The sequence below is a fragment of the Megascapheus bottae genome, chromosome 2, assembly GCF_031878675.1.
Source record: "Megascapheus bottae isolate mThoBot1 chromosome 2, mThoBot2.hap1, whole genome shotgun sequence".
In the NCBI taxonomy this organism is placed as follows: domain Eukaryota; kingdom Metazoa; phylum Chordata; class Mammalia; order Rodentia; family Geomyidae; genus Megascapheus; species Megascapheus bottae.
In genome coordinates this window covers 96,747,516-96,762,901 of record NC_143510.1, presented here as the reverse complement: position 1 = coordinate 96,762,901, position 15,386 = coordinate 96,747,516, and the positions used below count along the sequence as shown (strand labels likewise).

At 45.9% G+C, this 15,386-nt stretch overlaps 1 protein-coding gene and 2 pseudogenes across 3 annotated transcripts in view; 1 reads left to right on the top strand and 2 right to left on the bottom strand.

Moving 5' to 3' along the window:
- Positions 1-14,933, bottom strand: part of Mov10l1 (Mov10 like RNA helicase 1) — a 68,945-nt gene extending 54,012 nt beyond the window's left edge. For all 3 annotated transcript variants that reach the window (XM_090328929.1, XM_090328930.1, XM_090328931.1), the window contains exons 1-3: positions 14,830-14,933; positions 12,238-12,422; positions 5,747-5,909 (exon numbers count right to left, since the gene is read on the bottom strand). In XM_090328929.1, the coding sequence (XP_090185055.1) occupies positions 5,747-5,909; positions 12,238-12,422; positions 14,830-14,926 (445 nt within the window). In that variant the 5' untranslated portion in view covers positions 14,927-14,933. The remainder of the gene's footprint in view (positions 1-5,746; positions 5,910-12,237; positions 12,423-14,829) is intronic.
- On the bottom strand, positions 2,096-2,684 carry LOC150067715 (nascent polypeptide-associated complex subunit alpha pseudogene; annotated as a pseudogene).
- Positions 10,973-11,361, top strand: LOC150067714 (prefoldin subunit 6 pseudogene; annotated as a pseudogene).
- Positions 14,934-15,386: the final 453 nt, after the last annotated feature.

Below are 15,386 nucleotides of genomic sequence, written 5' to 3'. Positions count from 1 at the left end.
GTCCTTGGCTTTTGAGCTCTACCACTTGAGCCACAGCTCCATTTCGGGCTCTTTGATGGTGAATAAGAAATAAGTATCTGGGCCGGGAGTTTGGCCTAGTGGTTAAAGTGCTTGCCTAACATGCATGAAGACCTGGGTTCGATTCCTCGGTACCACATATAGGAAAAAAAGCCGGAAATGGTGCTGAGGCTCAAGTGGTAGAGCTCTAGCCTTGAAAAAGTCCAAGGACAGTGCTCAGGCCATGAGCTCAAGCCCAGGACTGGCAAAAAAAAAAAAAAAAAAGAAAAGAAAGAAGTATCTTAAGGATCTTCCTGCTCAAATTGGCTTCCAACCTTGATCTTCAAATTTCAGCCTTCTGCATAGCTAGGATTACAGACATGAGCCTGGATGGTATTTTCTTTTTTTCTTTTCCGTTCATGGGGATTGAACTCTGGGCCTGGGTGCTGTCCCTGAGTTCTCAGCACAAGGTTACCACTCTACCCCTTGAGCCACAGTGCCACTTCCGGTTTTCTGGTGATTAATTGGAGATAAGAGGCTCACAAACTTTTGTGCCTGGGATGGCTTTGAACAGTGATCCTCAGATCTCAGCCTTCTGAGAGGCTAGGATTATAGGCCTGAGACTGTGGCACCTGGCTTGGATGATATTTTTTAATAGGATCAGTGAAACTAGGCAGGCCTATGTATACAAAATAACCAGACAATCTAGCCAGAAGCCATACAATGAATTATAGGCTCTTGTCCACAATCCTAGATAATGAAGAAGTTGAGATCTGAGAATCATGGTTTGAAGCCAGCCTTTTCAGAAAAGCTCATACAACTTTTGGGGGGAGCGGAGAGGGAAAGGGATGGTCACAGGGACTAAACTCAGAGACAGGGTGCTGTCTTTCTCTAAGGTTGTTTTTTTTTTTTTTTTTTTTTCGGTCAGTCAGTCATGGGGCTCGAACTCTGGACCTGAGCTCTTCAGCTCAAGGCTACCACCCAACCCCTGGGCCGGGGAGCTGTCCCTGAGCTCCTTAACTCAAAACTACCGCCCTATTCCTTGAGCCACAGAGCCATTTCTTGTTTTCTGGTGAGTAAATAAAGATAAGAGTCTCATGGACTTTAGTGTCCCGGCTGGCTTTGAACCATGATCCTCAGATCTCAGCTGCCTGAGTAGCTAGGATTACAGGCATGTAGTGTCCCGGCTGGCTTTGAACCATGATCCTCAATCTCAGCTGCTAGGATTACAGACATGAGCCACCACACCCAGCTCCTCTGTTGAACTTTTATCTCCAATTAATTATCAAAAAAAAGCCAGTGGAACTGTGCTTCAAGTGGTAGAGCACTAGTCTCAAGCACAAAAACTCAAGGAGAGTGTCTAGGCCCCCAGTTCAAGTCCCAGGGCCTGCACACACAAAAAAACCTATAATCCATTTGTTTTAGTTTGTAAAGGTATTTAAATGACAAATGCAACTTTGATGACAAGTCCAGGCAATTATTTTTTAAAAATTAGGATATTAAAGGATTTTTCCAGAAAAATACCAATGGTGTAGTTTTAGAGATATTAAGAAATTAGTTAGCTGCATGTATCAAGAATTTTATGTCCAAACAGTCAATATTAAAACTGTTTTAGGGGGTGACACTGTTCAAAAAGAAATGTACTCATTACCTTATGTGACTATAACTGCTCTGTACATCACCTTTACAATAAAATATTTTAAACATGCTTTAATATATTCAGATGCAATTTTCACCTTCAGAAATACTTTGAGTAATAGTTGCTGAGCTCTTTAGCTCAAGGCTAGTGCTCTACCACTTTGAGCCACAGCACTATTTCCAGTTTTCTGGTGGTTAACTGGAGATAAAGAATCTCATGGACTTTAATGCCCAGGCTGGCTTTGAACTGCAATCCTCAGATCTCAGCCTCCTGAGTAGCTAGGATTACAGGCGTGAGCTACTGCACCTGTCAGTAACAGCTTTTTCATCCAACAAGAAGCCATAATTTTATTAATGATAGAAACAGTACAAATTTCAAACCACACTTCAGTTATCCTCTTGAAACACAAACACATATAGAAAGGGTCCTTGTTTTCATATGGTTACATTGTTAATTCCATTATAGTATTTGGACTGCCTTTACTCTCGACACATTTGCTTGTGACATGACCAATTCTATGTCCTTAACTTCCATACCTGTTTCATCAACACTTCCTCTTCACTCTCCTCTTGTACAGTTGGAGTCTGTGTGTTTTCTTGAATGTGTGAGACAGTTCACCTTGAACTTTGAATTTCTCAGCAGCTGCTAACTGTGCTTACTGAGATAAGTCTTCAATCTTTTATTCCCCCAAAACTATGTAGGTATTTGAAGCTGGGCTCTTGTAGACATTGGGTTTCGTTATGACAAAGAGGATATTCTTAGATTTCTGGATAGTGATCCTAGTAACTCCTGTTAACTGACCCAGTTTGGACATAGCCTTTCGTGCCTTCTTTTCACTCCGACTCTGTTTTGCTTTACTGACTAGTTTTTCATCAATTTCTGCTGCTGCCGCCAATTGGACTTGTGTGACTGCTTGTGTGGAGTCTTGTTCCTCGAGCTCTGGTACTGATTCATCACTGTCAGATTCTGTTCCAGACTCTGTTTCTGCCTGAGGCTGAGGCAACTCCTGCTCTGTAGCAGGGATGGTTTCCGTGGCTTCACCGGGCATTTTTTTCCTAACTCTTTAAGTCCTCTGGGAGGCCTATCCTTCAAGGAAGGCAGATGGCTGCGGCTAGAGTGGTGGCGCAGACAGTAGTAAGTTTTTTAAAAGTCCATTAATATAATAAATTTGTCTAAGGACAAAACCCATAGACGACTAGTGCCTGAGCTAATAAGGTGAGAGGGAGGGGGACTGGGATTCCTTGTAAGCTAGTGTGACTTGAGGAGTGAGTTGAGAATGAGGAAGTATTGAGTTTGGGTGAGGGGGAGGCATGAGCTGGCCCATGACAGAATAGAGGGAGAGATACTGGCTACCAACACAGCCCCTTCACTTAGCCTAAGCTCCCAGGCACGCTTGCTGTACAGCCTCACTGGCTGTGCCAAGCCAGCCTGGCTGGGCGGACTCAGAGAGGCAAGTGTTGAGAAGTGTACCTTTGTCTGCATACTTTCAACAATGTTCAGCACCACATTGCAGGTCTCCATCTCCAGCCTGTGTGGGAGGAACGTGGTGATAGAGGACAGCACCTCCTCAGCCTGAGTTTTCTCTACATCCATAAGGACACAGGCCAAGACATCAACACGGGATCCCTGAAAGGCAGTGCTTGTCCGAGTAAGGCACTGGTATTTGGTGAGCTAATGTTGGGAGGAAGTCAGTATCTTCTGACTGTTCAGGAAGGAATTTTAAAAACACAGCCCATTTCTTCCTTGTTTCACCTTTAGGTCAAGGTAATAAAGTTTTGTGAGCACAGCCATGGTATCTCAGGCCAATCTGTGGTGACTCTCAGCCACACAGGCTATTCATCCACAGATGGAGGGTTTCCAAAGCCTCATGGGGCCAACCAAATACATATTCTCCAGCTCTTTGCAGAAATGTTCTGTCATATGTTTTAGATTCCATTTCTGTGTATTTTTCATATAGCATTTTCTCTCATGAACGTTCTTTTACCATGGTCATTACTTTTAGCTAGCAATGTTCACGTATCTGGGCACGACATAGCCTTGAGAGGAATCTACCCTGCCTATGTTGAGTTTTTCAGCAAGAGGAAATTCCTCAGCCTGAGCTTGTTTTTATTCCTCCAGATAAACCTTCTTGACAATACCTCCTGTCCATATCTTCAGAAACACTCCCCCATCTTCTCCATCAAAACAACTCCCATCTGTCCTGAGAATGGCTTTCAATTGGTGTGACTGAAGGAACCCCATAATCCTAGGCAACTTTCTCCAGAATGAAGTGTTTCTCTGATAGGACAGATTTCAAAACACTTTCATTTGGGGGATCCAGATCTAACAGTCAAGATCAAGGGAAAACAAGTTTCTTGCTGGGCCAAGCCAATTATCCCTGTTAACCTAGGCCACATAGCAGCTGACTATTCTTAAGGCACCAAGAAACCCTGCTCCTATTCCTCTTTTAACTTGGAGCACAATGCTGTGCTGCTCAGAAAGCATCTCCTCCAGCACTTCCCATTCCCTTCCTGTCTGTACTACACTTAGCTTTTCTTGCGGACAAAGGGCTGATTTTCTCTGATCTTGGTCTCCAATGTCTAGTTTTACATTCACCACCACAGGAAGCAAAAACACAGCAAACAGCTACTGAGTTAAACTTAATGAATGACATCAACAAAGTATTTCTTCATTCATAAAAATAAAACTAAGCTGAGTATTGGAGGATCATGCCTGTTCACAGAAAGCAATACAGAAAGCTGAGATCTGGGGCTGGGAGTTTGGCCTAGTGGTAGAGTGCTTGCCTAGCATGCATGAAGACCTGGGTTCGATTCCTTGGTACCACATACTTAGAAAAAGACAGAAGTGGTGCTGAGGCTCAAGTGGTATCCTCAGGCCCTGAGCTTAATCCCAGGACTGGCAAAAAAAAAAAAGAAAGAAAGAAAGCTGAGATCTGAGGATTATGATTCAAAGCTAGCCCAGGTAGGGAAGGCCAGGAGATTCTTATCTCTAATTAAGTACCAAAAAAGATGGAAGTGGTGCTGTGACTCAAGTTGTAGAGCATTAGCCTTAGCAAAACAGCTCATGTACAGTACTCAGGCCCTGAATTCAAGCCCCAGGACCAGCACACACATATAATCACCAAAAATTATGGATGGAGACAGGAGGGAAAACTGGGAAAGAGCAAAGAAAGGAGTAACACTGTCCCAAAAGAAATGTACCCTTAAGCTGGGTGCCAGTGGTTCATACCTGCAATCCTGGCTAGTCAGGAGGTTGAGATCTGAGGATCTTGGTTCGGAGCCAAACTTAGCAACAAAGTCCATGAGACTCTTATCTCTAATTAACCACCAGAAATCTAGAAGTGCCACTTTGGCTCACAGTGATATAGTGCTAGCCTTAAGCAAAAGAGCCCAGGCCCTGAGTTCAAGCCCTACAACATCAACAACAAAAGTACTCTTTACCTAATTTTTGTAACTGCAGCACCTCTATGTATCACCTTTATAATAACAATTAAAATTTAAAAAGTAAAACCTTTAAGTAAGCTAAAAACAAATGTAATTAAAAGCAGACATATACTTATAGAAAGGTACAAGGTAATCCCTAAGCCCTATTTTTTTTTTTTTTTGCCAGTCCTGGGCTTGAGCTCAGGGGCTGAGCACTGTCCTTGGAGTTTCTCAAGGCTAGAGCTCTACCACTTGAGCCTCAGTACCACTTCCGGCTTTTTTCTATATGTGGTACCAAGGAATCAAACCCGAGTCTTCATGCATGCTAGGCAAGCACTTTAACCACTAGGCCAAACTCCCAGCCCCCTAAGCCCTATTTTAAAATGTGTTAACTTAGAAAGAATTGTTCTTAGATTAAGGTACTACTTTCAGAGAAGATTAGCAATTTAGCAATCCTATGGACAGGATAAGGACTCCAACATTATTGACTGTTCACGAATAAAAGCATGAATTTAAATAGTGAAAATCCACTAACATTCAAGATCCACTTGTAAGGGAACACCTACAGAATGCATCGACCTGATTTTTTCCATCACATAAGTAGCTATCTCACTCCTAATCCATTAAGAAGTCCTTTACAAAGCATAAAACCTAATTTTAAATGTGGAAAAGAAACATATCCAGCTACCTTCACACACACTCTCCAGAGAGAAGTATGTGGTCTGATTGATGTAGCCAGCGCCTTCCATCAAGGAAGTCACACAGCCAATCAGCGCACGGGGGCTGGAGTCTGTCAGCCCTCGATCCTGGTTTTTGCTGTCATCTTCCCATTTATCAGATACAGCTTCCACCTGCAAGATAAACAAATCACTCTTTAACCCACTATATAAAGAGAATAATTAAAAAGACACTACAGGCCAATATCCCTCTTAGGCATTTGGGCTGGGAAGTACAAGATCAAAGGATGACAGATTTAGTGTCTGGGTAGGAACTACTTTGATTCACAGTAGGCCTCTTTTGAAGGATGAGGAGCTTCTCTGGGATCTCTTTTATAAGGGCATGCATGAATCCTATTCATCAGAGCTCTGCCTTCATGACCCAATAAACCCAGAGAGACTTCACATTCCAACATTATCACTCTGGGGTATTGATTTCAACTCATATATTTTAGAGGACACAAGCCCTGTAGCAATCTGTCATGCATACAAATGCAAAAATCAAATATTAGCATATTGAATGAGGCCATATGTGAAAATGTTCTAAACACTGATCAAGTGGGATTTATCCCTATGTAATACCAAGGTGGTTCCAATCATATGAAACTCAGTCAATATATTAGTAAGATGAAGACAAAGATCATTGATCATCTCAGCTGATACAAGAAAAGCATCTGACAAAACTCAACATCCCTTCACTTTTCCAATACTCAATAAATTAGGAATAAGGGAAAATTTCCACTTTGAAAATACCACAAATGCACACCAACCCAGTGCTAATAGAAAGCTTTTCCCCTAAGTTGAGGAGTAAAGCAAGGAAGCCTACTCTCATCACTTCTATTCCAATTGTACTAGAAGTATACACCAAAATAATTAGGAAAAAAGAAGAGAGAGACCTAATTAGAAAAGAAGAAAAATGGATTTCTGTTCATAGATAGCTTTGAGCTCAGGCTGGACCTTAAACTCATAATTCTATAGTTTGCCTCTTGAGTGCTGGGATTACGGACATAGCATTACACAAAGCCTAAGTACTGTGAATGTGTCCACGTGTGTATGTGTAGGCCAGTACTATGGCTTGAACCCAGGGCCTCAAGACTTTCACCTGATTTTCTTTCATGACTGGTGGGAGCTCTACCTCTTCAATCATGCTTTCAGTCCAATATTTTGCTGTTAAATTGGAGATAAAGGACTCACAGACTTTGTGCAGACACTGGGCCTAGGGCCTAGGCAATGTCCCTAAGCTTTTATGTTCAAGGCTAGTGCTCTACAATCTAAGCCACAGCTCCACTTCTTTTTAGTAGTTAAGTGGAGACAAGAGTCTAAAAACTTTCCTGCTTGGGCTGGCTTTGAACTGTGATTCTCTAATCTCAGCCTCCCGAGTAGTTAGAATTACAGACATGAATCACTGACATTTGGCTAATTCCGTTCTTTTTGAGGCTCAATATCCTTCTCAGATTCTTTCCTGGAAGCAAATAGAAATAAAACTAGGTTTTTCTATGTTGAGTTTGTATCCTGCTATTCAACCAAACTCAATTACTAGCTCTGGCTTGGAGGTTTTTGGCATACGGAATCTTTAGCATCTTCATGTAAGACCTGTTATCTCAAAAAATGAAAACAAAAAATAGAATACTTAGGGATCAATTTAACCAAAGAGATATAAGATCTGTAAACTAAAAACTATAAACTACTGATGAATAAAATAATAGACCTAAACTAATGGAAAAATATGTCAATAAATTGAACAACCACGACTGAAAGCACAGTGAAATGCAGGTGAGCAGCACAGAGAGATTTACTCCTTTTCACAACACAACACCCATACAGGGCTGCCCAAAGGACTTTCTGAGACAATAAGGATACCCTGTATTTGCCTTATTTGGCAATTACTAGTTACATTTAGCACATAAAGTATTAGCAAACTGGGCCAGGAGTGTGGCCCAGTGGTAGAGTGCTTGCCTGGCATCCATGAAGCCCTGGGTTCAATTCCTCAGTACCACATACACAGGAAAAGCTGGAAGTGGTGCTGTGACTCAAGTAGTTGAGTGCTAGCCTTGAGAAAGTCCAAGGACAATGTCCAGGCACTAAGTTCAAGACCAAGGACTGGCAATACACGCACATACATACACACATGCTCACGTGTGTGTATCAGCAAACTGATAAAGAATCTGTACAACTAATTTTAAAGCTTAGGGGTTTTCTGTTTTGCATTTTTAATCACTGACATTTAGTTTTAGTAAACTTACGCAGTCGCCCCTGCACATCCTACTGCTGCTGCTGAACACATTTCATGTAATTTTAGGACTTGAATCACTTTTACACATACCATGTTCTGGCAGTGCTGGGAGTTGACCTCAATGCCTCACACGTACTGGGAAGACGCTCTCTACTACTTGAGCCTACCCTGGCCCTTAGTATTATTTTTACACTATTATCATAGTGCAGGCTGGTCTTGTGCTTGCAATATTCATTCCTCACAAGTGCTGGAATTACAGGTATGGTACCCATCTGAAATCCTAACACATTAGAAGCTGAGGCAGGAAGATCCTGAACTAACAGCTACACAGGGAGAGAACTCTATCAAGAAACCAAAACATGGCACTGGGGCTTCATTCAAGCGGTAGAGCTCCTGCATAACAAGGTTTGAGCTTAAACTCTAACATTGATAAAAAGAAATATCAGAAAAACTTTCCGACAAGCCATGAAATGGCACCTAGCAACTATAATAGCAATAAGGTATTATTTTTTTAGAACGAATTAATGTTCTTTTATAAATTATATATGATTATTATAAAGATGGTGTACAGAGGGGTTGTAGTTACATAAGGCAGGTAATGAGTACATTTTTTTTCAACAATGTTTCCCCTTTTCCTCAGTTTCTCCATTTTCCCTCCCACCCCACCATCAAGTTGCAAAGTTCATTTTCAACAGTGTCTAGTGAGTGTCACTGCTATATTTGTTCACCCTTTGTCCCTCCATTTCTTAACCTTAACCTCTCAAAGACAGACATAAATGAACTGAGACAATAAAACAGTCCATAAAGAGAAGTTCCTGAGAGTCTCAACAGAAAAAGCTAGACAAGGAAGAATGCATCTGGCACCCCAGCTAAGCCTAAAACAGGTGACTCAAAGTCCAGATACATGCCTGGCCAGGAAATGAGAGCTCAAAAATAACCAGAACAGCCAAGGGCTGGAAATGCAGTTTAGTGGCAGAGCACTGCCTCTAGCAAGAACAGGCCTTGAGCTCAAACCCAAGTAATTTCAAGCTCAATAATTAACAGGTTTCAAATTACATTAGAAACCAATTACTTTCCTTCATAGTAAGAAAAAAGATTAATTTGAAAGTGCCATATAAAATTATGTTCACAAAAGAACAAAGAAAATTCTTGCAAATAAACTTAACAATGCATTTGAAGATCCTCATGAGATAAATTTCTTTTTTGTTGTTGTTGTTGTCAGTCCTGGGACTTGAACTCTGGGCCTGAGCACTGTCCCTGAGCTCTTCAGCTCAAGGCTAGCGCTTTACCATGTGAGTCATAGCACCACTTCTGGTTTTCTGGTGGTAAAATGGAGATAAGAGTGTCACGGACTGGCTTTGAGTGCCTGGACTGGCTTTGAACTACAATCCTCAGATCTCAGCCTCCTGAGGAGCTAGGGTAAGTGGTATGAACCACCGTGCCCAGCTAAATTTCTAAACTGAAAATAAAAATTAAAGCTTGAGTAAGCAGACAGACATAATTTGTGGTTGGAGAAGACTACAATGACTAAATGTCCTATGTGGCGTCCACAAACACAGTGCCAATCAAAGCAAGTCAGAGCAGAGGATTAGTAAGAGTAAGGTTGTACAATTCATTCATAACATGTGAAGAGCCTGGAAAACCCCATTCACAAATAAGGGCAACAAAAGGCCTGCCACCTATGACGGGGTGGCCACCTGCTGGGGCTGAGAAGACAAGTGCCTTGCCCACAGCTGCCTGTCTGCAAAACACTGGCATGTGGAAAGAGACTTGCCAAAGTAGACTCCTCAGTGGGGTGACTAACCATTAGAAAAGACATAGCAAGCCAGGTGCTGGTGGCTCCTGCTTGTAATCCTAGCTACTCAAGAGGCTGAGAACTCAGGATCACAGTTCAAAGCTAGCCCTGGAAGGAATATCCTTGAGACTCTTCTATCCAATTAACCACTAGAAAGCTGGAAGTGGAGCTCCATTTGAGCAAATAAACTCAGAGACAGCATCTAGGTTTTGAGTTCAAGCCCCAGGACCAACATACACATACACACACACACACACACACACACACACACACACACACGCACGCACGCACGCACACACACACGCACGCACGCACACACACACGCACGCACGCACACGCACACGCACGCACAGGCTTGCAAAATATCTAGCTCCTCTCTCAGTCGATACCACAATAAATGCCAGACAGATTACTTAGATGTCAACAACAAATAACTTTCAGAGAAAAATAGTCAACAACAAATAACTTTCAGAGGAAAATAGTATTTCTAATAAGTATTTCAAAATACACATGAAAAAGGAAATGCAAATCAAAACAACTCTGAGGTTCCATCTCATCTAGTTAGACTGTGAATTTGAACAACAACAAATGGATATGTGGGGAAAAGAACCCTACTGCACTGTTAGTGGAATATAAATTAGTACAACCGCTCCGGACAGCAGTCTGGAGGTTCCTCAAAAAGCTAAAAACAGTCCCCAAGACTGGCAGAAAAAAATCCACATGTAAAAGATAACACATACACATTTTTAAAAAACTATAAAAGTGGGCCGGGAATGTGGCCTGGTGGTAGAGTGCTCGCCTAACATGCACAAAGACCCAGGTTCCATTTCTTGGTACCACATACATAGAAAAAGCCAGGAATGGTGCTGTGGCTCAAGTGATAGAGCTCTAGCCTTGAGAAAGCCCAAGGACAGTGCTCAGGCTCTGAGTTCAAGTCCAGGACTGGCAAAAAAAAACCCACAAAAAACAAACAGAGACAGACACATACAAAATTATGAGAGATGATTCACAGCAAAAATAATAATAATAAATAATAATAATATGATCACTATACTTCTGGGTTTCTAATACAGAACGGAGAACGCCAGCCCAGAAAAGGGACCTCAAGTACCTTCCCGAGATTCAGACCCAGCTTTCCCCTCTCGTTCCCCACATACTTTCATCCTTGCCATGGCTGAGCTAATCCAAAAGAAACTGCAAGGAGAAGTGGAGAAATACCAACAGCTACAAAAAGACTTGAGTAAATCCATGTCAGGGAGGCAGAAGCCTGAAGCCCAACTAACAGAAAAATAACATCGTGAAGCAGGAACTGGCCCTGCTAGATGGGTCCAGTGTGGTCTTCAAACTTCTGGGACCAGTGCTGGTCAAACAGGAGCTGAGAGAGGCCTGGGCCACAGTGGGAAAAGTGGCTGGACTATATCACAGCTGAAATTAAGCGATATGAATCCCAGCTTCCAGACCTTGAGTGGCAGTCAGAGCAACAGAGGGAGACTCTAGCCCAGCTGCAGCAATTCCAGTGGGCCCAGGCAGTAAAGGCAGAAGCTCCTGGGAAGGCCTGACCCCCATAGTTGGGGGAGGGGAGGGGAGGGATGAGAATGGAGCAGCTCTAGGGTCTATATTATAGTAGCCAATAAAATGTTATAAACAAAAAAAATATGATCACTTTTTACTTGTTAGGGTGACAAATATTTTCAAGCTCAATAATATCCATATTCTCTCTTATTCTGTTCCTGAGAGTGTAAGTAGTATAATATTACTGGATGTTGATCGAATAACCATTAAACTGTTAAAATCTGTATACTGATTTAATAATTAACTTTAAAGAGTTCATACTACAAAAAACTACCCTTTTTAGGGGTGCCAGTACCAGGAAATACTCTTCCATTTGAGCCATTTCTCCATTCCAATGTTTTTCTGGTTAACTGGAGTCTCACAGACTTTTCTTCCTAGGCTGGTATTGAACTGTGATTCTCCAGGTAGGTGTCAGCCTCCTGACTAATGACTATAGGAATGAGCCACTGGCCAAAAAAAACCCCTAATTTTGTGTGATAAAGGAAGCAACTCACCAAGTGTGGATTGCAAATCAGATGACAATGGTTTCAATAATTTTCTTATTAGTATTTTTAAAATATAATTTTAGGTAATATACAAGAGGGTTATAATTTCACAATTCAGGTAATATTAATATTTTTTGAAAAAAATGCTAAAAACTGCTAACAAGTATTTTCCATGAGAAACATTTAGAAGCAACCTTCACTTTCTGAATTATGTCTCTATGATGTTTAACAGATGTAAATGACTATTTTTAATGTAGAGAACAAAAGCTCCCTTCACAGGTCTACTCCATAGTCTCTCCTCTAGGCCAGAGCATGTTTCCAGAGGATGGCAAAGGTATTGATTTATGGTGAAGACAATTCCTGTATGATCTAACTTACCCTGATTGCTTTCAGTCCATTTGACACTTTATTTTCTTCCACAACTGCAATAACTTCTTGTCCAACATTCAGAAGCACTTTGCTAGTCACAGCATCATTGGCGAAGTATATCAAATCATCAATCATGCCATAGTCACTGCAGTATCTTGTCACAACACCCTGCACGGTTTTCAACCTGATGTCACCTAAGACAGATCATTGAGGTGGTTACCAAGGTGAGAGACAAAGCCTGGATCTCCAAGGAGAACAGGACCCGATGGGCTAGAAGGAGAGCCAGATCTTGTCACTCAGGGGTTGCAAAGTAGTGCTTCTGAGGCACAGGCCCATGTTCTGAGGTCACAGGAGGTAAATGCAGTTTTGAGAGTTCTAACTCCAGAACTGGATTGCCTGAATTTGATTCCTAGCTCTTTGTCATGTGTAATCCTGTGATTAGTCTTTAACTGTTTAGTTCTTGTCTGTAATAAGGAAAAAGTTGTTGTCACTACACAAGAGCTTATTGGAGGGCCAAGTGACAGCTTACACAGCCACATACAAGACTTCTGAGAAGCTGACAGAGGACAGGCAGTCCTGTAAATTATTTTATATGCTTCTGGGAAAACCTCCATGTATAATGCTTTTACTATCCTGTTCTTTAAACCTTGGGAGACTGGCTAAGACTTCTACAAACAAGGCTGAGGCATGGGAGGGTGGGCCTGGCCCAGGGGCAGCATAGACTCTCAACCATTCATGAACTCCAGCTGTAGCCACTACCTTTGAGTCCTGCACCTGTCCTGTGACTTTTCACAGGAGAACCCTTGGGTACTGAGGCCATGTGAAAGTCCTGAACTGTTAGTGCTGCACAAAACTACAGCAAACAGTCAATGAAGCCGTTATCACTGCTTAGTACATATGCCCACAAATAGTCTTAACTCTGCAGTGGTTAACAGCTAACTTTATTTCTGATGCTAATTTCTGGCTTCTATTGTGGAGCTTGCTTCCTTGTATGCTCTATCAGCTACCAATATCTATCTATCTATCTATCTATCTATCTATCTATCTATCTATCTATCTATCTATCTATCTATCTCCAGTAGTGGGGCTTGAACTTGAGGCCTGGACACTGTCCATGAGCTGTGGCTTTTTTTTTTCTTTGATGATTAACTGGAGGTAAGAGTCTCAATCTCAGTCTCCTGAATGGTAAGATTACAGGAGGTTAGGGAGAGCAACAAAAGCCACAGGGAACAACTACCCTCAATTCACTTTCCAAGCAAAAGGAGGAATGAAGAGAAATCAACCTTGTAGGTAGTAGCCTGGAGCAGTGGGGGCGCGGTGCACAGGACTGCGATCGCACCAAACACTGTAAGCTCAGTGTAGGGGGTCGGGCTTCTGGAGCTCTGACAGCTTGATCACAACCCAAGTGCCACTGGGAATAGAGGTGATGCGCAAGCTCTGCACCCCCTTGAGGGGAGGCCATGTGGGGGACCCTGAGTCTCCTCATGGGGCTCTGGGTCCCCTGGATGGGTGGCGATTTGCGGGCCCAGTCCTCTGGTGGTGTGCCCAGGCAGGGGCCCTGCGTCTCCTCACGGACCCTGCGTTCTCTTGTGGGTCCTGTGTCCCCTCCCAGGGCGGCCGTGCGTGGAGCATGTGTCCCCTGGCGGGCCCTGCGTCCCCTCGCGGGCTCTGCATCCCCTCGCGGGGCGGCCCTGCGTCCCCTTGTCCCCGTGCAGTCCCTGTGTCCCCTCGCGGGGCGGCCCTGCGTCCCCTCGTCCCCTGGTCCCCGTGCGGGCCCTGCGTCCCCGCGCGGACCCTGCGTCCCCTCGCGGGCCCTGCATCCCCTCGCGGGGCGGCCCTGCGTCCCCTCGCGGGCTCTGCATCCCCTCGTCCCCGTGCGGGCCCTGCGTCCCCTCGCGGGGCGGCCCCGCGTCCCCTCGTCCCCTGCGTCCCCTCGTCCCCGCGCGGGCCCTGCGTCCCCTCACGGGCCCTGCGTCCCCTCGCGGGGAGGCCCTGCGTCCCCTCGTCCCCGCGCGGGCCCTGCGTCTCCTCGCGGGCTCTGCATCCCCTCGCGGGGCGGCCCTGCGTCCCCTCGTCCCCGCGCGGGCCCTGCGTCCCCTCGCGGGCTCTGCGTCCCCTCGCGGGGCGGCCCCGCGTCCCCTCGTCCCCTCGCGGGCCCTGCGTCCCCTCGCGGGGCGGCCCTGCGTCCCCTCGTCCCCGCGCGGGTCCTGCGTCCCCTCGCGGGCTCTGCGTCCCCTCGCGGGCCCCGCGTCCCCTCGTCCCCTCGCGGGCCCTGCGTCCCCTCGTCCCCGCGCGGGTCCTGCGTCCCCTCGCGGGCTCTGCGTCCCCTCGTCCCCGCGCGGGCCCTGCGTCCCCTCGCGGGCCCCTGCACAGCACAGTGGCGACGGAGACCCTTGAGTGCCACCGCAGCTCGCGAGCCGCTGCGTTCCGCGGAAGACGCGGCGGTCTGGGTTCGAAACAAGCGAGCCGGCGCCCGCGCCCCTCAGGCCCGAGCTCGTGCCGCGCAGCCGCGGGCGCGGGCCGCCTGCCCGGTCCGCAGCAGACTCTCCTCGGCAGCCGCCCCGGGGGCCCTCGGGCGAGCACCGGCCCGACCGCACGCACCTTCCACCACCTCGGGCCCTGGCCGCCCGGCCTCCTCCTCAGGGGCATCCTCTCTCCTCCAGAAAAAGGACACCAGCTTGGCGGCGAGGCGCAGCATGGCGACCGCTGGGCCCGCTGCCTCCGCCACGCCGCGCACCCGAGGCCTGCACGCGGCCACCCTGCTCAGCCAATCAGGGAGCCGCGCCCGCGCATGCGCTCCCTGCCGCCCCGAAGCGCTCAGCCAATTGGGTCCTCGTGCTTGAGCCTGCGCCTCCTACGGACGGATCAGCCAATGGTGTCCGAGGACGAGGGGTGACCGTTAGCTGTCAGAGGTGAGCGGTTGGTGTCCGTTGTCACGTGAGGAAGACTGGCGACGCCGCAGTGCGAGTGCGAGCACGCCGGGAGCGTCCTGCGGGTCAGCAGGGCCCTGGAGGATTGTGGGGCGGGTCCTCTTGTGGGGGCGGGGCTTAGCGCGTGGTGGGCGGGGCCCCGCTCGGGTGCGGGTCCGGAGCGGGCGTTGAGCGGCTGGGCTGCCTCTGCCGGCTTCCCCGAGGGTTTCCTGGGCCCTGCCTGGTCCT